Source organism: Synchytrium microbalum (assembly GCF_006535985.1).
Source record: "Synchytrium microbalum strain JEL517 chromosome Unknown SmJEL517_scf0028, whole genome shotgun sequence".
Classification (NCBI taxonomy): domain Eukaryota; kingdom Fungi; phylum Chytridiomycota; class Chytridiomycetes; order Synchytriales; family Synchytriaceae; genus Synchytrium; species Synchytrium microbalum.
This window is the reverse complement of record NW_022158377.1, coordinates 261,238-284,330: the sequence shown is the minus strand read 5'-3', so window position 1 is coordinate 284,330 and position 23,093 is coordinate 261,238. Positions and strand designations below refer to the sequence as shown.

Genomic DNA, 23,093 nt, shown 5'->3' with positions numbered 1-23,093 from the left:
AGGAACGCATTCTGATGCGTACCAGTACATTTACAGACGTATTCGAAAATCGAACGGCACAACCTTTTCGTATCTAGTAGTATATTAAAGCGTACCTGCCAACCTGGGCATTACTCTTTGAGTACAACCTCTAAAAAGCAAATTAAAAATAAAAATTACGACGGGGCTGGAGCTGATGCCTGCTGTTTGGCGAGGATCTATATCAAGCAAGATTGTGATCAGCAAAGACATCTAACCCGAGTCCATACTCCAACCATCTTCATACCTCTTCTTCCAACCCCTTGACAGCCTTGTGTTGCGCTTCCAAATCCTTGTTGAGTCGATCACGTTCAGCAATTAGCTAGGAAGGAAATCAGAAACGGTCAGGAATGCCAACAAAAAAACTATGTTTGATGCAGACGAACAAGTTACCCTTTGTTCCCATTGTCTGAATCGGTTCTCTTCCATACGAACTTGCTCTGTAAATCGTTTACGAAGAGCTTCTTCTTCCTCCTTCATCTTGGCTTCAAACATCTTCTTTGCTCTAATGTTTGAAGGGGGTTGAGTAACTCAGGGTCAAAAAACAATCACATAAGACTTCATGTAATTACCTGACAGCAGGATCATCATCTGTACGGCCCATAGCTGCCAATTTCACAGATCTGTAGGCTTCATAGTGGTTTTCTTGAGTGGTCATGATCAAGTCGTGCATGTGGGTTCTACGAATAAAAAAAAGGATATTGAATAATGGTTGTAGGTCATGGGACTTTTCCTGCAATCACACATACCGAATCAGCAGATTGCGAAGCTTCTTGAAATCACAGTGTGCTTCATTCTCCACTAAAAACAACAAAAACGACATTCAGTTCCATTTGATGCTTCAGATCAATTCGCTTCTATTGATACCTTCAGCAACTCCCCATGGATATGCTCGACCTCGAGTTTTGGTGCCATCAGCCAATGCAACTTCATTTTCACTTCCAATAACAGAGAATGGCATCATTGACTAGGGACAGACACAAGGTAGCATGAGTTGACGATGTTGATAAAGGTGGACCGTCGATCTGCTGATTTTTTCTTCCCATGTGAACTCACCAAAGGACTTGATCCGACTTTGGAAAGGGCTTCATCGTCACTTGTAACGGGTGGTGAGTATACTTGAATGTTGTGGGCACTGATGGCATCACGTATCTATGAAAACGTAGTCCGTTAGCACCCAAAAAAATACGACGTCGATTCGTGAAATTGACAATCATACTCGGTCCTTGAATCCAAGCATATCGGCGGGAGTCATAGTATCTGCTTTGGCAATGATCGGAATCAAATTGACTCTCGTGCCCAATTGCTTCATGACTTGAATATCAAGTGGTTTGAGCCTATGAGGTATGCAAGGTTCAGATGTAAAGCTAACGAAAAAAGTAGGTTCGATCAAATCTTACGTGTGACCACCAGGCTGAATGAAATACAAGCACACATTGACCCGTAAATCATCAGTTCCTTTGCGACCTCCTCGTTCTTCTTGTAACATGTAGCCTTGATGTTGTTCGTCCAGGAATTCGACGATAGGGACCCACGAGTCTGCATTATTAATGTAATCTCCGAATCCAGGTGTATCAATGACTGTCAATCTAACTGTAAAACCCTTTTCTTCCACCTCTATTGTAGGAGGATGTTAGACATTCCGACATGTGCCCACACAAGTTCGTTTTGTAGTTCCGACAGAATGCAGATACTTGCCGCATCGAACGACATCAATAGAGACGGTGCGTTCCAATTGCTTGGTGATTCTCCGTTCCTGGTTTTTGTATTCTCGTACCAATGTGGTAAAGAGAGTGTTGATAAATGTTGATTTCCCCAATCCCGATTCACCTTCAGTAAATGTTAAGTAAGCGGATGCATCCGATACGACCAGAGCAAGACGATCTGGCAAATCATTCAGATGCAGTGTATACGTCTCTGGACATCTTCCACTAACATACCTACGACCATCATAGTAAAGTTCACACCCTTCCTCGAAACAATCTTGTGTCGTTGATTTGGCAGATTGCTGATACCAATCGAGTTGGGCAGCGGAGCTGCTGTTGCTGCTACCGGGGCCATCTTCTTTGCTGATGTAGGAGACGCCGTCTTGTTGCTTCAAATCTGGTAAAAGTAGGTGCGATTGGGAATTTTGTGATTCTGTGAAGCGGATGATGAGTGTGGTTTTTGGATGTGGATAAAGAGCGTGTTGAAATGCTTCGTTTCTACTGTTGATGCACGTAAATATTGAACGTGGCAATCCTTACCGAGTGTACTGCTTCAAATCGCCAAAACGAGCTCAACATTTGCACCGATTTGTAGGTAGTTCCTGCACCATTACAACTGGCCACTTTATCTATCGGAATACGCGTTTTCTGGGACGTTTTAAAGCTAGTTAGACCTGTACTCTCATGGCATCGGATACAATTCCAACTCCTCAAGACAGTGGACCTACTCCAGCACAGAAACCGTCGCTCAATTCAAAACGACGTCTGGACAATGGTGATCCAGAACATTGGCTGTCTTCCTTGTCTCTATGGCTGGACGATCACGTTCATCTCGTGCGGTTTACGCAAACAGCCTGTTTGGTTGTTTCTGGAATCGTCCTATTACGAGCTCTCAGCGTACCTCAAAAGGTAATGGCTTTCGTTGAGCGGTGCTGAGAAAGTAGCACCTTCGCTGATAATCATTCGTATCCCAACTCTTCTCTTGAAGTTGAGTGTGATTCAACGCGCTCAAGATATTCCTTCAAACGTGATGGAGCGGCGGTTACCATTACGAGGAAGGCTATATGTATCTGTGGATGAAAAGCCGACTCTTACGTTCGTACACGTACCGATACTGAGACGAATAGTGTTTGGAAGGAATCGATTATCAGGTTGCTGCCTGTTTTTGCCTCTTTTCGGGTGTCGATCCTCCTCAGTACTCTTTCATAATCCTGTGTCGTCAAGTGTCTCATCATTTTCACTGTTTTCGATCCAGGAATTCCGGTAAATTTCAAACTCTGGCCTCTAAAAGCACTAGCTTCGGAATCGTATGATTGGCTTCACTCTACATTTGAATCCAGAACAGTCAGCACGATACCGATACAACTCCAAAACGATACTGTGATTGGAACCATCCAGACAGTACGCTGCTGATGTCAAGTAACAACAAAAGAAGCCCATCACTCACATTGACTTTTGAAATGTTTGGTAGGGACTGGTATTAAAGGTTGATGCTTCCAAAGGACTACTAAAGAGAGGACTTGCCGCTATTGATAATGATATGGTGGATAAAGCCAACTCGTGGCAGCTCAAACAGTATCATGCCATGTCGAAAGTAGAAAAGATTGCTCAAAGGAAGCGACTAGGGATATGGAAGGACCAAGTTCCAGCGGGCTTTTGGAGAAGGCTTGTAATGTATATGAGAAGTTGGAGACGATAATTGTGATGTCTGTCCTGTTGTCTTCAATACAAGCTGGTTCAATTTGCTTGTCATCAACATTGGGCTGTCACACTTTTTGAGGTGATTTGCACGAATTGCAGCTTTTGGGGGATTTTTCAAACCAACAACGAGCATTCTCAAGCATCAACCAAACATCACATGCGACATAGTGTTTAATGCTACAGAAAATGTTTATTTTTGACCATGACTTACCTCAAACAGAGGCCAGCAGCACCATTCTTCACCACCATGACTACTTTCAACCAATGAATTACTTCATTACAAACTTATCGTATTTATGTACTTACTGACCTCGGGTATGGCTGGTCACCACACAATGGTCAACGAGAACCTTTGAGTCTGTGCGAGGACAGAGTCCTACGTCAATTACGCGTTACAAAAATGACCATGACTGCACTGAATTGCTCAAACCAAGCGGTTTATAGAACCATTCCTCGGAATGGTGGCCCCACAGCATGGGCGGCCCCTGCTGTTTTAATATCTGTGCAAACCCAAGACGTAGTTGTGTTTTCGCCATCAGACATGAGAAGCACGAACATATTAGCCGACCCGAAGACTGCTGAAATGCCATCTTTGCGGCAGGAGACGTACCTCTGTCCCGACATGCAATAGAAGGAGGTTGTCCTTCGAGCGTGCATCTATGCCTCCTGCCAAGATAACCAGAGTGCCTTTTATAGATTGTTCTTAAATGAAAGAAGCCGTGTTTTACGTTAAATTATAGGTCTTGGTTGACGTTTAGCAGGAATAAAGGGGTCAAAGACACATATACTACCAGCATGGAGCACCCAATTGAGTTTTAGCTGGTATGGCAGTAGACTCCAGTAAAAGGCCTTCAGCGAGAGGAGGATCTCGTTCGAAATAGCTTGATGATGAGGAATCAATTAGAGTGAATCGATTCGTGTGGTTCCACTACGATCGAAGCCCAATATGAAGTGACTTTGCATTCACAAATGGTCACGAATGGGACGTTCTACAACTGTCCAGCTGGTTTTAAATGAGATCCAATTACGTATTCCAAGCACGAAGGCATGAACATCTAAATGTTTCAGTGCTTGATACCTCCGCTTATTTTCACTGCAGCTCTTCATCTCCATGAACACGTCGTCAGTCCTCACATTATTTCATCGAGCACGTTCCATTTTCAAATTTCACTTATACTAGGACAGATCAATATTATAAAGGGGCAATGTCTTTAGCATCGGAGACAATCCATGCTCAATCGCAATCTGGAAACTTGGCTGGCGTAAAAGCTTTGGTCGAGCAAAACATGAGCAATGTGTCTTCAAAAGATGAGGTACGTACAGCTTCAATTATTACTGGTTTTAAATTTTGATTCATCTTTCTAACCTTTAATCGTTACAATAGGATGAACGAAGTAAGCCAACCCTTCCTCTTCACTTGATCAACATCAACCTCTGACTCACATTTTGTTTCAAACAAGCTCCTCTTCATTGGGCTGCAAGTGGAGGCCACTTACCTATAATCAACTATCTTCTTGACAATGGAGCTGCACCTAATGCAGTTGACGACTCGAACTGGACGCCGTTGATGATTGCTTGTTCGTCTGGACGAGTCGATGTTGCTGAACGACTGATTCGGGCTGGTGCAAATGTCAATGCACAGAACGATACCAAGAATTCCTGTTTGCATTATGCTGCTTCCAAGAATCAGCCAGAGGTATGTGTTTTGATTTGAAGCTGAGGGAGATCTCGTTGTGTATGCGTTGGGAAAAGGAGCATTTCCCCATGCCGAGGATGGAACAAGAAACATAGAAATATGCCAGTGATTCTTCGGAAATGAGAAAGGACCATGGGGTGGATGAGGATGAAGCATGGAGAAAATGGGGGTACAACATCGAATATTTCTTGCTCAAGTACTTTTTTGCGTGTTAGATCGTCAGCCTATTAATATCATCTGGTGCTAACGTGGACATTCGAGACAAATGTATGTGAATCGCCTCCACATTCATCCAGCGACTTTCTCACAGACACACTTTTCTTAGACGATCAAACACCACTCTTTCGAGCATCATCTCTCGGCTGCACGCCAATCGCAAAAGCACTAGTAGAAGCTAAATGCAAAATCAACATTAAAGATGTTTCTGGAAACACTCCACTTCACATGGCCATTGAGGGAACTCATGGCGAGTTGGCAGTTTGGCTGTTATCTCAGGGAGCAAATCCGGATAGTAAAAACAAGGAAGATGTGTTGCCGCTCGATATGACCACTGACAAGAATGTGCAAAAATATGTAGCAAACGCTATGAAGGCGTGACAAGAATTCTATATGTATAGCGAATTTGTAACGTGCAGTGGTATGTGTGTAAATTAATAACCCTCATCAATCAATACAAACGTCTTTGCAATACTTGTGTTTTTAGTGTTTTTATGAAGGTGGGTGGTTGACTTGCAAAACAAGTTCATTCAGTTGTGCCTTGTAAAGCTCCTACAAATTCAACGACATCGGGTTGGCTTTCTTTGCTAGTCGAATGGGAGAATACTACTGACCTTCATGTCTTTGATATCTTGATTGAGCTCTTCAACACGTTCCGTTTGTTCGCCAAGGAGCTCAAGAGCTTGGTTATACCTGAAAGAAGATTTAGGCGTGAGCTTAAAAGACTCGAATACACTTCTATATAATACGACATCTTTACCTTTGTGTTACTTCATCACGCTCCCTTTCAATCTCTTCTAATCGATTCTGCCGTAGTTTCCTACAAGAAAACAATCGTTAATATCGATGCATAAGTCCCCAACTACTGGAACTCGCATAATCTTACAGATTCTCATTCTCGTTCGTAAGCTTGACCATCTCTTCAGCTAATTCATCTAAGGAACGACGATACCATGCCAGTCAGCAACAAAAAAATACGTTATCCATGCATAATTGCCCACCTCTAAGTTTCTGAGCCATCGCCAACTGGTTCTGCAAAGACGCCATCTGTCCTTCATACTGCCGTATAGTCACAGTCAACCGATCAACTACAGCAGCTGGCGGTGCACTACTATTACTAGTCCCATTCCATCCATCACCTTCATTTATCGAAGATGTTGACGTTCTAGGAACCGGCAAGACAGGTGACATTCCAGAATTGGAAGATGTATACGTCGTATTCATCTGATCTTGTTGTTGGGAGGAGGTATTAATGCTGGTGGTGGATGGAGTAGTACTACGACGATTCGTGACAATCCGTTGTCGTTCGGCCTCTTTGGTTTGACGGATCTTGTCTGCCACTTTTTGTCTCTCGTCCCAAATCTTCTGGTGTTCTTCAATTTCTTGTGCTAGAGTTTTCTGGAATGGCAGAAGAAATGGTCAGGCATGAGGCCAAGAAAAACGGAATAGAATAAGTCCACAAAGTACCTTGAACGTCTCTTTCAACTCCTCCACTTCACGAGTATGCGATGTCTTAATAGACTCCAACTTGGCCAAAACATCCAAATGTAATCTATCACTCGTCTCTGCTCGAGATCGTTCAGTCTCAATAGCTACTCGCAATCTGGAATTATCAGCCCTTTCTTGAGAGACTTGTGTTTCCAACATGGCAATACGAGATTTCTGTAGGCAAGCGATGCCAGTTAGCAAAGCAGAGGCTATTACAATAGAGGCATCGTGTATCTCTTTTTTTCAGCTCACCAATTCCATCAAACGATCAGACGACATTCGTTCATTCTCAACAGCAATTTGACGCTCTGATTCAGCTTCATGAAGCCTCATTGTCAGATTCTTTTCGACAGCTTCCCAACTACGTAAGGTTGCTTGATGTTGAGTCTGCAAAGCTTCGATTTGACGAAGGAGTGGCCTTGTACTATCATCTGTTGCTGTGGTCAAGTCTTCATGACGAGCTTCAGCCGATTGAAGACGCGCTTGTAATAGCTATGCAATTTGTTTCAATGTTAGCTTTGAGAATTAAATGGAACATCGGACCTTTTTTGGTGGCGTTAAGACAAGAACAAAACTTACAGCGACTTCTTTCCTAAAGTTGTCTTCCCTCCATCCAGCTTCTTCTTCAGCACGGGACAACGTTGCACGAATCTCGAAAATCTATGAAAGCATGGAGTGGGGCGTAAGGCAATAATCAAATCTTCTTCGCAGACATTACGAGTTATACGGCCTTGTTTCGCTTGAAAGAATACACATACCTCCTTCTTGTATGCTGCTTCGGCACGATCAGCTTCTGAGCGCAACAAGTCCAATTGTCGATTTAGATCCTCGTTTTGTTTCAACTAATTGGATGAAATGGCAGATCAGTTTGCTTGTGTTTTGTGATTTGGGCAGAAATGCGTTCTGATGCAGCCTTTTTTGGTCGATTCTCCATCATTTACCCCCTTTTCCAGCGCTTCAGATTGGACAGTCAAACTTTGTTCTGCTTGCATCTTTCTCGACTCTGCTAATTCTTGCCATGCTCGATCGAGGGCAGACTGGTTGGAGCAAAGGATCATTAGCTTTGAGCAAAAAAGAACTCCCTAAGCAAGTCAACATACCTGCAATGTGGCATATGCATCTTTCGATATACCCAATTCGCCTTCCAATCGAACCAAACCTTTAGCTTGTTGCTCATTCACTTCTGCTGCAGCTCGAAGTGCCTCTAATCCGAGTGATGAAGGGTATTAAGCGGAAGCGCAAAAGCAGGAGATAGCAGTTTCGTACAAACCTTGAAGCTTCTTTTCCGAATCACTCAATCTAGCAATCTTCTCCTTCATATCCGACACATCTGTGGTAGAAGACTCGAATTTACGAGTCATTTCAACCTGCACCTTCTCCATATCTGAGATCTTAGATTTTTGCTGCTTGATTAAATTAGAGTATTTGAGTTCTGTCTTGGAAAGACGTTCGCCTAAACAGTGACGGTAGTTTAAAAACCAATGATTGAAGTTCCTTCTTTTGGTTTTTTTTCACTTTACCTTCCAACAGCAACCCTTTGATTTCCTCCTCCTTTTCATGAAGTAGCCTTGTTGTCTGCTCTAACGTAGCTTGCATCGAGTTCTGTGACATGGATGACTGTTGCCGTAGTGCATCACGTTCCTAACATTTCAAGAAGAAAGGAGTTTCAGCTTGAGTGCAATAAAACACTGTCGATACGGCACTAGCATACCTTGGTAGTAGTATCTAAAGCCCGTTCCAACTGCGAAATCCGTATCTCCGAATCCTCTCGTTCACCCTCTAACGCAGCTACCTGCTGGTCCTTCCACACCTCCAACTCTTCCACTTGAGCTTTCAGTGTATTATTATTTTCCAACAGTCGGGCGTGATCTTGCATGGACTGTAACAACTGTTTCTCACGCTGAGCAATCACATCTTTTAAATATTTGGTTTCACTTGACGGTGACGTTGGTGGTTGATCAGAGCTTTTGTTGGATATTGATGTCGTGCTACCAAGCACTGGTGATCGTAATAATAGGGGATTTTTAGGTGGCGATTGTGGTGGTATTATAGGAGATGGAGGTGGTTTGGCTGATTGTGGTATTATTGGTGGTGACGGAGTTTGCTGGATGTCTGTCTTTTGGATAAGCACTGGGATTTCAGGCTGCTCTATAGGTGGTTGCACTATTGGCTTTTCATCGTTTTCTATGGGGTCCTCTACCGTCGACACTTTTCTCTGCACTTCGTCGTTTTCTACAGCCACTTCATTCTTCAAAGACGACGGTGCTCGAGCGAACGACGCGCGAGGAGTATCTGAATTGTCAAGCGACAGCAGAGAATCCGTAACGACATTATTCTCTAAAGCAACCAATGGCATCGAGTCGACGGCTGGTTTTGAATCCGATAATGCTTGGTCGTCCTGTGTTATTTCATTCGAATGTGGGATTGCCTGGTCGTCATTAGGCGGGATCTCCTTTTCATCAACTTTTATCTTGGTCGTATATGCAATTGATTCTTCATCAACAGAATATACATGATCCTTTTCATGCACTTTCACTGGCTCCTGTACAAGATCATCATCTTTACTCTGTGCATTCTCTTTCTCCTGTTTTCTCTCCATACTACTCAATAGAGGTACTGATACGGGCTCTATTGGTGCTGCTGGTGCTGATTCTATATTACTGGCAGTCGCCACACTCGATATGGACGATGGCCTAGGTGGTGAAGGAGGTATGGATACCTGCACGGGCTCTATTAATGATGATTCTTTAAAACTGGGCACTATTGTACTCGATTGAGGCACTGCCTTAGTTGGCGAAGGTGGTATATGATCAAACACGCTGTCGAATAATTGTTCGGGAGGTCGTTTCGGTTCAGGCGTTGCTACCCTTTTTATTGCGACAGGGTTTGGAGACCGTTGAGACATATCTATTGCATAAAAATCGTAAGCAAAAAAGCCGCACAAGAGAACTTCAAAATTCACGTGTACTTGACGAATTCACAGGCTCTGGAGTAGCAGATCGTTGCGAAGACGGCATAGCACTACTACAAGGTTCAACTGGCCGTTCAGTCTGCTTAGCAACGACCTTCTTCAACCGCTCAGAAACACCTGTACTATCAGACGACGCGAGATTCCGTTGCTGCAGCACTTGAGGCTGTTTGTCTGGTTGAGGCACTGACATGAAATCCATTCCAAATACATCTCCTAGTACCAATGGTGCCTTATTTGGTGACGATGACCGCCCAGAACTAGCTGGAGGTGTACTCGATTGTGTTGCTTGTTTGGTATTCGTCGACGACGTTGATGCTGCAGGTGTTGACAATCCAAACCCTAGCATGTTTTGGAAAAAGTCCTCGCTAGAAGTGGCGATTGGCTGTGAAGCTCCACGTGAATTCGACGCTGCTTCTCCTAAAAACGAGAGAGTTTAAGTGTTTTGATTCCCAACTGTTGCAAGATTTTACAACAAGGAATAGCAGAAGGGAGGCTGTAGAGATCAAAAGACGTGCAAATACATTGCAAAGACAGATTGCATACATACCATTATTTGAACCAATGTCGAGGACTTTGTCAATTCGTGATTCCACTGTTTTCAACGCCGACCCAACAAGATCGTTCAATTTGCCATCTAGTGAGCCTATGGAGTCCCAAAAGGACATGTTCTAGACAGTAGACTAGAGTTCGGGAGTATGATGATGCTTAAGACGTCGTCATTTTGTCGCAAAACTGGTTTCTTGAGCTTGACCGAAATCTTGCGACGGAAAGTAAACCGAGACGCGTTTTCTTCATAGGGCTCTCGTACGGTTTATTCTTTTAATTATTTGTCTACTACTGCTACACGTTATTTTGAATTTGGAGGTTGGGTTGGTGAAAATGAAGTTGATTCATGCCGACACAGCAACAGGTCGCGAGTTGCGGCTAGCAAGCGAATAATTGATTCATATCAATATAACGGCCTATTTTAAGGCGCGTTAGTACGCAAATCAAACAAAGGAGAAACGACTTATACTTACCACTCGAGAGCTGAGGAGTTTGGCTATACTTAGCCGCCAGTATGCCACGCACAGAACCGAGCAGCTGAGCAAACGATTGATTCCTGTTCTGTGTGAGAGCCGCGATGAAGGCATAACTAGGGAGTCACAATGTCAGCCTTACAATAAACATCTTCGTCAAATTGGCAAATTCGGACAACGGCAAAGATGAACTTGTTATTTACCTCATCGCACCAGTAGCCCCTACTCCAGCAACGCTAGTATCGGCCGAAGTTTGCGAGTCTTTGCATCCTGCAAACATGATCACATCCGCATAGGACCCATTCAGAGCTTGCTGTTGTGCCAGCTTTTGTTCAGAGTTGGTACCCAATCCGTTGACAGCAGTCATGACGCCGTTCACGGCATTGATCATGCTACCAATATCACCGAGAAGGAAGCCTTGAGCTGCTTGTACTCCAACCTAGAACAAAGGTCAGGAAGTGTTCGAACTCTATAGATTGTCTTAAGTGGTGACGAACCTTGCCCAGTTGATTCAAAGGATTATGCTTCTTTAGAGTACCGTCTGGGAGATACGTAAACGGTAGATTCAAAGCAGTACCACTAAATTGTGTTTAAAATTGTTGAGAATATTGGTCAGAGCTGTTGAGAGAGCCAGCATTGTATGATTGATTGGAGCCTACCTATGACACGAGTCGAATATTGCAGTCAATCGAACACCAGGAGGCAAATGTTTGACCTAGAAGGCGAGACTTTAGTAGGCAGCCACGGAACAAAATAAACCTTCTATACCAACAATCTTACCATGAGAGCGTGCAAATCGTTATCTAAAATCTCTCCAGCTTGAGCATGATCAAGAGGCAAGATCGTATCAGCACTTGCTTGATCACCGGTGGGGTCAACAGCGGTACCCCCATGACCAGAATAGTGAAAGAATAACGAGTCTCCAGGAGCTGCACCTCCAACGAGCCATTTGCAAGCGTTTATTATATTTGCCCTCGTTGGTTTATAGTTTGGATCCGCTTGATCATCGGTAAGGAAGAGCATACTTCCCGGTTCGTTCTTGAAGCCATAATTCATAATGATGAATTTGGACATGTTTCGAACATCGTTTATACAGCCCGAGAGCTGTGAACGCTGTCCAAAGTAATTACAGCCTGATAAAAGTATGAAATGAATGATCATCACTACCCAAAGATGGCAATGACAATTGAACATACCTACGAGAAGCGCCTTCTTCTTTCCAGTAAGATTGGATAATCGATAAGATTGTAAAACTCCAGCAGGCGCAGCCCAGCCTTGCTGCACAGAGGTTTGTCCCGGAGGCGGGAGATATTGATTCTGGGGACTGGGCTGTCCATATTGCTCAACCACGAATCCAGGAGGCGGGCCTTGTGGCTGCGGCGTCTATATTACAACATAGATAAGCACCAGACCACAAAATTACAATGTAAAAGCAAGGAAGCAGCGCAAAAGCAAGGAAGGAGCATGTACCGATGGTTGATAGTACCCAGCTGGTGGGGGCACGGCATTATATGGCGGTGGTGGGGCAGGATAGATGGATTGTTGAGGGGGTTGTTGAGGTTGTTGATATGGGGCTTGAGTGGGAGGGACAGAGGGAGCCGCATATCCTCCATATCCAACAGGAGGAGGAGGATTGGCTGGAGGAGCATATCCCCCATATCCTGCTGGTGGCGGTGGGTTTTGCGGTTGAGAATACATTGGTTGCTGACCATATTGATATTGAGTGTTAGGCTAAGAATGACAGAGGGGATGAAGAGAGGTTAGTTCCAAATCTTTGAGTAGCTCTGACAGATTCGTTTAATAGATTCGTATTATTTTGACTAGAGGAGTGTTGCAAATCAACGTTTGCTTGTAAGTTTGATAGATGTGATGCGATTGTTCATTGGACTAGTTCTGATAGATTCGGAAGCAACAAAACTGTTCCAAATATAGCATGCACGAGTGGTTGTTTGCAGTTTGCATGGTAGCAAACAAGACGAAACGACGATGTTGATGTTGATGCAATGCAAGACCGAACATACCGGAGGGAAGTAGGGCTGCTGCTGTTGAACTACATAGCCCTGAGGAGGTGGAATCTGAGGTTGCTGAGCTCGATACTTGGAAGGTAGAACTGTTTTATTAGTTTCCATCTTGTGGAGGCTAACGCACTTGAGTCTGCTTACCTGTTGACCCGGATACATAATGGATTCCTATTGGAAAAATGCAGGTAGAAGGTGATGCTCTAGGTCTCTTCTTGTTCAAACAAGTGTCTCGTTGCTGCTGTGGCTGGCTCGAAATCTCAACCCGCAAGCCAAGGCTGACTTGACCAACCTGCTTTACGCCTGGGCTCTACGTGAATAGACACGATATTTCAACTATTGGATATTTTTCACACGTCATGACCGTCTCCCTTTTCTCGCCAATCGATCTGTCAACTTCTCTAATAATCGTTTCCAGCCGCCTCAATTTCGATTTAAGACATATCCAAGACTAAACACCCATCGATCTACCAGTTGTATAGCACCTCGGAACTGATATCTTGATTCACTAATATGCCAGATGTCATTTGAAATGGCTCCCTCGCCAAGATTTCTCATTTACAAATTACGAGGAAAACAGAATCTATTAATAGTCATATTGATCGCACTCGTCCTTGGAGCATACTTCTTCCTTCCACCTGGCAATGCCCCTTCCTTAACTTCCCTACCATCTGGGAGGTCGTCTTCGTCGCAACAATTGACAACCAAACCAAGTTTCAAGGAATGGGAGCAGAAACAAGATCCCATCATCACTAGTGAACAGGAATTCCTAGGTTATATTCAAAATGATAACCAGGATCTGGACTCTTCGGAATGCAAACACTTTTATGCTGGAGAGTGGCAGGGCCCGGATATGCCAGACGATGTCTGCTTTTATCCACATCATAGATGCAGAGACCTGTCTCGTTTCCCTGTCCAAGTATGGCCTGGAACGTGGGGACGTGGTGATGGTCCTGATGGTTGTGCCGTACCTTTTGTCTGGGCTAACGAGAGCAGGTTTGCTGATGTCTTGATGACTACCATACCTGTACGTTTGACCTATCACGTCTACATTCTCTACGTGCATTCTCTCACACGCTAATCGCATTAGGGAGGATATACAGAACCACAGCCGAGAAGGTGTCAGCGCACCAGCATCTTTGCTGTAGAAAGTGCCGCAAACTATCCGAGCATAAACGATGCCAAGAAAACTCACGACATCATATCAACATACGAGATCTTTCACGCTGATAATCCTGTACCATACACATACCCATTCATCAATTTCAGCAGGACGCCACTGCCTACTGACGAAAAGAATGTCGAGAAAGTTGGCGCTCTTGTCGCCTCGTTTGTTTCCAATTGCGCGTATGCACTTTGATTGGAAATCGCTGATGGCATTGGTACTGACATGATCCATTTGTAGGCCTCACAATGATAGGAATAAACGAATGGAGGAACTAGGAAATTTAGGTATGCCCAGTCTACAAGTATAACTCTATTTGGCATAAGCCTGTTCTGTTATTAACCTGCGCCAACTACTAGTCTCCGTCCATCAATTTGGGTCATGCATGAATAATGCAAAGCCAATACAGAATGCTCATCGTTGGGATGACAAGATGGTCGAACTGAGAAGGCACAAGTATGCAATAAGTCCCAGGAATGCTTTTTTGCTATTTCTCTAACTCTCATACCTTCACAGGTTCACAATCGCATACGAGAACTCTCGTGCCATAGACTATGGTGCGCTTGCTACAGATTGTTTTATGTTTGATCACATTTCTAACATCTTGACTTTCCTAGTGACGGAAAAGCTCTTTCAACCATTGGAAGCTGGCTCTGTGCCACTAGGTAAGACGAAAAAAAAACCTTTCACGGATCTGGAGCTATTGCTACTTGATTTTTAACACCATTTCCCCTCTCCATAGTTTTTGGTGCCCCGAACTCACGAGACTTTGTTCCCAAAGGCCATTTCCCATCCGCTATATTCATTGAAGACTTCCCCACAACCGCAGATCTCGCAGACTATCTAAAATATCTAGACAAGAACGACACCGCCTACGAAGAATATCTAGATTGGAAGACACGGCCGCTTCCAAGACGTTTTACAAATTTACAGGAACCGTATAAACCGAATTGTGTTTGTAGATTGGCCATGCTGCTTGCAGGCAAGTGGAGGAACCCCAATTTAGAGCAGGGCACAGGATGGACGGTTGATACGCCGAGTAAAATTGATGTTGGTGGTAGTAATGGTCAGTCTATTCGTAAGAATAGTGAACGGCCAATCCGGAAGAAGAAAAATCCACCATTGATTATTAAGCCTGCTCAGTAGTATGAATGTAATAAGCTATTGTATATGATCATTGTAACTTATAACATAGATATACAGTACAATATTTACTATACAATTGCTCAGTAGCATGAATGCACTAAGTCATTACATATGATCATTGTAAATTATAACATTGGTAGCGGTACAAGATTTAATAGACAACACCGGTTTAGGTGTGATGAGCAGAGAACAGCATGTACGCTTCAGTTCCTCTATACCAAACGTAACGGATGATCACGTTTAGTCTTTCCATCCGATATCCGGTCTTTGGTCTTTGGAGTAGGATCTAAAATCTCTGCAACAACCCTTACAATCAAGCTTTACGCGAGTTTCCTTGCAATCGCTCAGAGACGTTGCCGCCATCTAGAGTCACAAACATTAATCGCGAATATTGGCAACTGGATTTTCGTCTTCTTGAGGTGTTGCAAGCCAAATTTTAGCTATTGGATCAAACTGCGCCAATCGCATACGGGTACAGTAGACTGTGTTATGAGACTCGACTTAGCACATTTTGGCTAATAGAATTTTGAATAGTCTAGGTCTCTTGGTGTCGATTTCCGTAGCTCGCCTGTAAAAGGAGCAGCATCAAACAGCTTAAATCCCTGAAGGGGTTTGCTCTCGTTTTGGGTCTTTTCTTGGATTTTCTAAATGGACGCGAATCAAGAAGACGCTCAGGCCCTGGATGTTGTAATACGAATATCTGTGGCTTCTACCAACTCGTTACAACGTACATCACCATCAAATACCCAGTCTGAAGAAAGCCCTAAATCTGTTGGAAGCGCATTAGCATCACAACAACCCATTTCTGAAAATCATGGTGAAGAAAAGGATGCATCAACTGTAATAGCAGGCCACAATGGAACGAAATCTATGACACAGTTACCACCACCATCACAACCGCAACGAAGTGAATCTCGTGAGATACTGTCAGAGTTCACGCAACTAGGAATACATAATCGGTTTCCCAAATACATTCCTGGACAATCTGGACCATACATGTCACATGTCAACTCTGCTTGCACGTCGCCATTAACAAGTGCAACGAATATTTCAGCAGATCACGAACATGCCTTGCCAGATTTAAGTCTGGGTCCTGCTGCCATGTCGAAACGACCTATTGTTGGTAGTAATTCAAGTGTACGCAGTGTTTCACAAAATGGGATTTCAGCTTCTGCTGGTGCTATTGGGGCTTCCACGGGTGATATGCAGGTACAAGACATTGTGGATGATGAGCATCGTAATTATACAAGTCTGGATTCTACAAGCAAATCCCATACACCGTTAATGAGTGGCTCTTTACATCCCATGGACACGATTACAGAAGCAACATCAATCGAAAACATTCACAATATTGGCAAACCCGAACATTCAGCTTCACCGTTAGGAATACCACCTGTATCACCAGTCATCCGCCCAATATCACGAAACAAATCAAACAGCTCCACCCATCTATTTGAAAAAGGTGCAGAAACAACCATGGTTGCCTCAACACCACAACAAGCAACGTCAGACGAACAATTACATACGACATCGCTAGCAAGCAGGACACGAGATGATACACTGACTCGCAAACGAAACTTTCTCCATCGATTGTTTCATCGGGAGAGTGTTACATCACAGGATGGCGTTGAGACTACGCCGACTCATAGTAGTCCTGGTATCAGTAGCGCTGAACCACTAGATGGCACATCGACGCCAGATGACGAAGCTCCAAGTACTGGTGGAGGTGGACCACGAGACTCGCATGAATTCCGACGTGGCAGGTCAAGTGTGAATGGAATTGCATTATCAGATACACACCGTCCCAAATCAATCGTATCCAAAATATTCGGATTATACTACCACGCTTCGTCACCCGATGACGATATCAATGCAGTCGACGGTGGACACGAGCGTACCCAGTCAATGGGATCGCAGGAAAACCTCTCAACGACCAAAGACAAGGAAAATCCATGTCGTGACGGAACCACATCGCCAGACATACCCGGGTCACCCAAACACACTGGCTCAAGCTTCATATCGTCGTACGCATCAACAACGGAACATTCAGAATCTGCGGGACACGCCCTCGCATTCAGTTTCTTTCGTCGCCATCACCCATCTATCACTGCATCCGGCGCAACAGACCATCACGGCAACCACATGCACGATGACACAACAAAGGAATGTACTGAGCACCACACAAACAACCTCCTACGCGAAATCCTCATACATCGACGCTCCAAACACCACTCCGCTACTCCAGTCGGGACAACACCAACATCCCACAACGCAGTGGCTCCAAACAATAGCGCTACAAACCTAGCATTTTCATCTTCACCACACCCAATAACACCTGTAACAGACTCGTCAAGTGCAAGTGCGTCACCATCGGTAGACGATGGATCTCCAATGACCATGTCGTCGACGCCTAAATCGCGATTCTCGATGCACCGAACGGCTAGTGAGCAGAGCATGACTGAGAAATACGGAAGAGTGGATGAGGTGCTCGGACGTGGTGCTAACGCTGTGGTGAAATTGGCGCATAAGGTGTCGGAGCCTGTGCTGGGATGCTCGCATGAGAAGCTTTATGCTGTCAAGGTATAGTTCGTCTCAACAGTAGGTTTGTCTGCTGCTTCTCGTTGGATTTTTCTTAGCATTTCGCTTCAAATTGCATAGGAGTTTCGTAAGCAAAGGAAGTGCGAGTCGTATAAGGAATACATCAAGAAACTAGTCGCTGAATTCTGTATATCGAGCTCCATGCACAACGAGAACGTTGTGGAAACGGTTGATCTCATTCAAGACGAGGTATATCTTGCCCTTTTCGAGGACTTTTTTTGCACATTCAATGAGTCTGAACACATCTTCCAACACCAAATCACAATAGCGAGACAGGTGGTGCGAAGTAATGGAATACCTCGGAGGTGGCGATCTGTTCTCCTACATAGCAAAAGGCCTCCTTAAAGATGTAGACGCCATCAACTGCTACTTTAAACAAGTAGTGCAAGGTGTAGCATACATCCACTCAATGGGTGTAGCACATCGTGATTTGAAACCAGAGAACCTGTTGCTGGATATTAGTTATGGTACTTTGAAAATCACTGATTTCGGTACGTTTTGGAATTTCATGCATACATCATCTTTTGACTTTTTTAACCAATTTTTAAACAATAGGGGTGTCTGAAGTATACAGGACAGCATTCGAAAAGGCGCCACGAAAAGCCAAAGGACTGTGTGGTTCTGAGCCGTACATTGCACCAGAAGAGTGGGAGGAAGGTGCTGAATACGATCCATGTAAGGTGGATGTTTGGGCTATAGGTAAGACACAAAATTGCTTTGGAAGTTTTCTCTATAGTCCGCACGATCAATGAGTTACTGATATCTAACGTCCATCTTCACAACCACATAGGAATCATATACTACACAATGATATACAACTCAGTCCCCTGGCGCGCCTCTAAGCAAGGCGATACACACTACCAATGCTACCTCTCACGACGCCATCCAGGACCACCTGCACATGGATTTATACCGTTTGATCGCCAACCACCTGGAACCCGAGACATGCTGTATCGACTGCTGGATCCATCCGCAGATCAGCGTATCAGCATCACGGAGATTATGAACGATCCGTGGTTTATGAAGATTGAGAGTTGTAAGCTTGCTACGAAGGATACGCATGTTGTGGGGCATCATCATGAGAGTCCTGCTCCAAAGTAAAAGTGGATTTGAATATAGAAGGAAGGCTATTTTGTCTATAATGCTTGTTTTACACTATGGAATATCGAAGCGTACGCTGTCGCATACATTACATTTTAATAGACGTACATTTGAAAGAACGCATGAAGCTTGCTGAAGGCCGTTTTGGCTTCATATGAGAAAAGATGTTTAATTCAAGTGGAGTTCTAGGAATACTTACAAAGGCGAAAAAAAGACGAAAAGCTGAAGTTTTATTCTACAGTTATACCACCACACATTCAAGTCTTGACATTTGGGTAAATAACATCATAATGGCCCGGCCGATACATGAGGACAACCTCTGGCTGATTCGGTATATCCACAGGATCCATAGGCGAGAACTCGTGATAGTTGATATCCCCACCACTCGTTTCCGCCAAATCTAGATTCGCAACTTTTATATTCACACCCAATGCACTCGACATTGCCACGATGTGGATATTATCTGATTCGACTGCCACTAAGTAAAACACAAGAGAATCAAACAGTCAGTGAAATGAATCCGTCTGGTATCTCGGGGGGATTTTCGGCTTACTTGGCTCGACCTGATTCGAGATGAATATATCAATTGACGGATACGAGTCTAGTATGAATGCCTCATACATGTCTCGATCTCGTTTCAGGATTGCGGCTGTGACAAGACGCAGATAGCATACGATTGCTTCTCCGTCGTACTTTTCGGTGAAGAGGTCGAGCAGGTTCTTGTCCTTTTGGGGTTTGAAGGTGTTTATAAACATGTCGTAAAAGTCTTCGATTGCGTATAGGTCGTATCTGGATGATAAGTAGTTGATTAGTAGCAGGAAGGGGATGCAGAAAAGGACAAATAGCTTGCGTATGTATGCTCTTCATGGCAATTATGTTTCCTCTCGACAAGAATACGTACCCCTGTGAGAGCAACAACTCCTTGGTTGACATGGCACGCGTCAGTATAGTATCAGCCCATAGCGTATTGGCCTGTTCCCATACGAGTTCAGCCAATCGGAAACCAAATCCTCTGTAAAAGCAGTTACCATCCTTCTTGATGGCTCTCATCCCTCGACATTCTTTGATAACTGACTATGAAAAAATATGGTATTGAGTAAACTGTCAGAACACAAAAAAGAACAGTTCAATGCTCGTATTCGATTCAGTCCAGTATACCTGTATTTTTCGCTGAAATATGGCAGATCCACCAGCATATTCGTGTTGGAGGGTCGTAAAGTCCATGATTTCCGAGACGAGAGGTTTACTTAATTCATCAGCTTTGGCAATCTTTTCAAAGTCCAAGATTTCTTGATCACTTGGCCTTGCCAGCTCTTGCTCCTGAGTTGCCATGACGGATGTTTCGTTGATTTTGTGGAATGTCGAGTGGTTTTTGATCAACGGCAGCTGAGGTGATTTGAGATTGAACGCTGCTACAGGAAGATTTCACTAGACAAATCACTATATTCATCAATCTTATTTACAAATTTCTTGTTTCTTATCAACTTTATTCTCCAGTCACCTCTGGTCGGTCAGGGCGGGCGAAAGATGTTGAATTGGAAAACTGTGGCGACGACGCGACGACGAATGACGAATGAAGGCATGAACTTGGACAATGATTCAATACGTGTTGTAATCGCTTTTAAGCTTTTAAGCTCGAGATCGCGAAAGTAACGTCTTTAAACGCTCTTATTCGTCTTGTAGAAGGCGCAAAAAAATTCATCCATTGATGTATCAGATGCCATAAGCTTCGATCTTAAGACATCAACTGCTTTCATGCTTTCAACTTTCAACCTGTCAACTTGACGTACAAGTCCCAAAACACGTTCTTAAAATTGCATGAAATAAAATTGGATTGAATATGAAAAAAATGAGATCAAGCAAATAAGCAACAGTTTCAACTAAATATAACACCCAACACTCCTTCTCCTTCCTCCCATCCTCTTTTGCCCAAAACGACACCCCCTTTCCTTCCTCAAAGTAAACATCGGTCTGCCAAAAAACGTGTCGGGTCGTCTTTATTAAAGTTCCACCCACTATTGTCTCCCTATCTTCTTCAATTGCTTTCCTTTTTCAAGCCATCGGGTTTGCAAGTCCTACGAAAGCTCCAAAGAACTGTGGTGACGGAAGAGCAGGTACAACGTTAATTGTTGGCGATGGGGCAAATGATGGGGCTGCAGATGGTAGAGTTGGTGATGCTCCTCCTGGTACGTCCTAGAAGCGGGGATGATGTGATGAATTACCTGATGTACAAGCAATAGTTGCTGCAACATTCAATAACTCCCAAAACGGTATTGATTATATAATCCGGGATTCGGGTTTTCTTTGGCTTACCGGACTGTTAGCAGCTGGCGAAGCTATAACTGGAGATGGTGCGGCAGGGGATGCTATGATTGTCGAAGTAAGTGGGGACGAAATAGCACTACTCGTTGTCGACGACGTGGTTGACGTGGTGCTTGAAGTAGTTGTTGTCGTGGTTGTTGACGTTGTACTTGACGAGCTAAACGTAGACGATACTGTCGAGCTCGATGGCATGGTAGACATCTATCATTCAACGATTATAAGCGGTGTTATATTCTTGGCCGCTTCAAAAGGCATCCAAAATCTAGGTGGGTTGTTCAACTCACTGTGCTGGCGACTGGAGAAGATGTAATGGACATGCTTTCGGTGGCTGACGCAACAGACTAAAAAGAAGATTCAATCGCCAAGATAAAATCACGATTTTCGAAGCGCCCGTATCTCTGCAATTGGACATACCAAAGTAGCTTCAGCAACTTCCGTTGATGTCCTTGGAGATGGTAGTCTAGTAGATCGCTCCTGGATAAGTTTGATGTGTTGTTGAGTGAGTGAAGACCCAGCGACACTATCATCTCAGTCATTCGTCTCAAACTATATACATACAGGGCTAGTTGTTGGTTCTCTTGTTGACTTGGTGGGCGATGCGGTAGGCGAGGCAACAATGGGAACTACAACGGGAACGCTCTTTGAAAGCAAAAAGCGTCAGTTGAAAATCCACACAAAAAAGGCAGAGATGAAATCTGTCATACCGCACTAGCTACAGCAGAGGGTGCTACTGATGGATTCTATAAGGCAGTTTCCACGATTTAGCACTACTTGACTAATGTAACGTGATTCAAAACGTCAAGCACTTACAGGACTAGAGACATCTGCAGAAGGAATCACAATCATTGCTGGCGATGGAGGCAGACTGAACGTAGGTGCAGGAGATAATGGCAGTGCAGATACATCTGGAGAAGCAGCGACTTCAGCAGAAGGAACCTTAAAACCAAGAAAATAACACAATATAAGGTTAGATCAATTCACTGTGTGCGGTCCTTCAAAGACCAGCAGATGCGGATTTTACCAAAGTTGGTGATGCTTCGGCGATTTCAGGAGACGCAGCTACTACTGGTGAAGGCAAAGCTGGCCCAGATGGAGTAACTGATTGTAATACCGGTGATGCAACAGGAGAACCGCTGCTTTTGACTGATTTAGTGGGACTAGGCTGCTTGCCACTCCTAACAGGTGATTGTACTGGCGATGCCTTTGGTGCTATATATGTGTGGTTGGGTTTGGAAAAAAATGTTGGTGGTTAGTGACGATTTGCGAAGCTTAAGGTCGATGACGCATCAAACAACCACGTAAAGAGAGGGGGACTTACAGTAGCCCGGTGGTAGACTTGGGATCAAACTGCCCGAAGGCGTTGGCGTTTCGATGGCTGCAAGGTTGATGAATCTTGGAGCAGACTCTACGAATTGTATGGTGCTAAACAGAACCGCTAAAGCGGCACCATAAAGCGTGGATACTCTCATTGACACGCTATATGTACCGAATTCTACGGTAAAGACACTCTCTAACTGCTGATAAACAAACAAACCACTTGGCGACAATTAGTGGAGTTGTGTTCTGAAACTCAAGGGGCGACACTCATTCAAAAAACCAAAGTCTTTTGGAGGTAGTTCCAGACCCCAAATCGATGATGCATTCAAATAAAATAGTGTATTCACGTAACCCAACAGCGATCGTTAAGTTCCACCCTCCTAAAACCTCAATTTGCTCAAATCTTCAGTTGGACAGATTGCAAGGACACGACAATCAAAGCAATGTTAACCGCGAATGATGCAGCTTATAACGCATTCAAATCATTCAAACTTAGACCGATAATGAGTGTCCATAGCTCCGCCAAGCATTATCGAAAACATAATCAAGCAACACCCACGCGTCCCAATACACCAGTTTTAAGAGCTCATAAAGTTATTGAGACAACACAT

General features: G+C 44.0%; 7 protein-coding genes across 7 annotated transcripts; 3 read left to right on the top strand and 4 right to left on the bottom strand.

The window, feature by feature from the left end:
• Nucleotides 1-155: 155 nt before the first annotated feature.
• SmJEL517_g04335 (uncharacterized protein) lies at nucleotides 156-2,079 on the bottom strand (the record flags this gene model as incomplete). The annotated part of the gene is made up of 11 exons (XM_031170263.1): nucleotides 156-197; nucleotides 266-340; nucleotides 412-523; nucleotides 591-698; nucleotides 768-819; nucleotides 886-985; nucleotides 1,075-1,170; nucleotides 1,238-1,355; nucleotides 1,419-1,635; nucleotides 1,849-1,902; nucleotides 1,959-2,079. 11 exons carry the CDS (start codon nucleotides 2,077-2,079, stop codon nucleotides 156-158), a joined length of 1,095 nt encoding a protein of 364 aa, XP_031023818.1.
• A 2,551-nt stretch (nucleotides 2,080-4,630) lies between these two features.
• SmJEL517_g04334 (uncharacterized protein) lies at nucleotides 4,631-5,718 on the top strand (the record flags this gene model as incomplete). Its single annotated transcript, XM_031170262.1, has 5 exons — nucleotides 4,631-4,738; nucleotides 4,810-4,819; nucleotides 4,886-5,121; nucleotides 5,337-5,388; nucleotides 5,447-5,718. 5 exons carry the CDS (start codon nucleotides 4,631-4,633, stop codon nucleotides 5,716-5,718), a joined length of 678 nt encoding a protein of 225 aa, XP_031023819.1.
• A 111-nt stretch (nucleotides 5,719-5,829) lies between these two features.
• SmJEL517_g04333 (uncharacterized protein) lies at nucleotides 5,830-10,461 on the bottom strand (the record flags this gene model as incomplete). Its single annotated transcript, XM_031170261.1, has 16 exons — nucleotides 5,830-5,889; nucleotides 5,952-6,030; nucleotides 6,098-6,157; nucleotides 6,224-6,272; nucleotides 6,339-6,735; nucleotides 6,805-6,999; nucleotides 7,078-7,317; nucleotides 7,405-7,485; nucleotides 7,584-7,667; nucleotides 7,767-7,862; nucleotides 7,926-8,029; nucleotides 8,096-8,278; nucleotides 8,346-8,466; nucleotides 8,537-9,732; nucleotides 9,794-10,213; nucleotides 10,344-10,461. 16 exons carry the CDS (start codon nucleotides 10,459-10,461, stop codon nucleotides 5,830-5,832), a joined length of 3,483 nt encoding a protein of 1,160 aa, XP_031023823.1.
• A 259-nt stretch (nucleotides 10,462-10,720) lies between these two features.
• Nucleotides 10,721-12,944, bottom strand: SmJEL517_g04332 (uncharacterized protein; the record flags this gene model as incomplete). Its single annotated transcript, XM_031170260.1, has 9 exons — nucleotides 10,721-10,758; nucleotides 10,816-10,931; nucleotides 11,019-11,254; nucleotides 11,313-11,394; nucleotides 11,475-11,530; nucleotides 11,596-11,948; nucleotides 12,012-12,198; nucleotides 12,286-12,546; nucleotides 12,837-12,944. The coding sequence occupies 9 exons, from the start codon at nucleotides 12,942-12,944 to the stop codon at nucleotides 10,721-10,723; spliced, it is 1,437 nt and encodes a 478-aa protein (XP_031023824.1).
• Nucleotides 12,945-13,353: 409 nt separating this feature from the next.
• Nucleotides 13,354-15,144, top strand: SmJEL517_g04331 (uncharacterized protein; the record flags this gene model as incomplete). The annotated part of the gene is made up of 7 exons (XM_031170259.1): nucleotides 13,354-13,860; nucleotides 13,924-14,180; nucleotides 14,239-14,285; nucleotides 14,358-14,454; nucleotides 14,515-14,555; nucleotides 14,616-14,663; nucleotides 14,741-15,144. 7 exons carry the CDS (start codon nucleotides 13,354-13,356, stop codon nucleotides 15,142-15,144), a joined length of 1,401 nt encoding a protein of 466 aa, XP_031023822.1.
• Nucleotides 15,145-15,792: 648 nt separating this feature from the next.
• Nucleotides 15,793-18,843, top strand: SmJEL517_g04330 (uncharacterized protein; the record flags this gene model as incomplete). Its single annotated transcript, XM_031170258.1, has 5 exons — nucleotides 15,793-17,724; nucleotides 17,803-17,931; nucleotides 18,011-18,233; nucleotides 18,298-18,441; nucleotides 18,533-18,843. The coding sequence occupies 5 exons, from the start codon at nucleotides 15,793-15,795 to the stop codon at nucleotides 18,841-18,843; spliced, it is 2,739 nt and encodes a 912-aa protein (XP_031023775.1).
• Nucleotides 18,844-19,100: 257 nt separating this feature from the next.
• Nucleotides 19,101-20,175, bottom strand: SmJEL517_g04329 (uncharacterized protein; the record flags this gene model as incomplete). Its single annotated transcript, XM_031170257.1, has 4 exons — nucleotides 19,101-19,321; nucleotides 19,397-19,632; nucleotides 19,745-19,917; nucleotides 20,002-20,175. The coding sequence occupies 4 exons, from the start codon at nucleotides 20,173-20,175 to the stop codon at nucleotides 19,101-19,103; spliced, it is 804 nt and encodes a 267-aa protein (XP_031023781.1).
• Nucleotides 20,176-23,093: the final 2,918 nt, after the last annotated feature.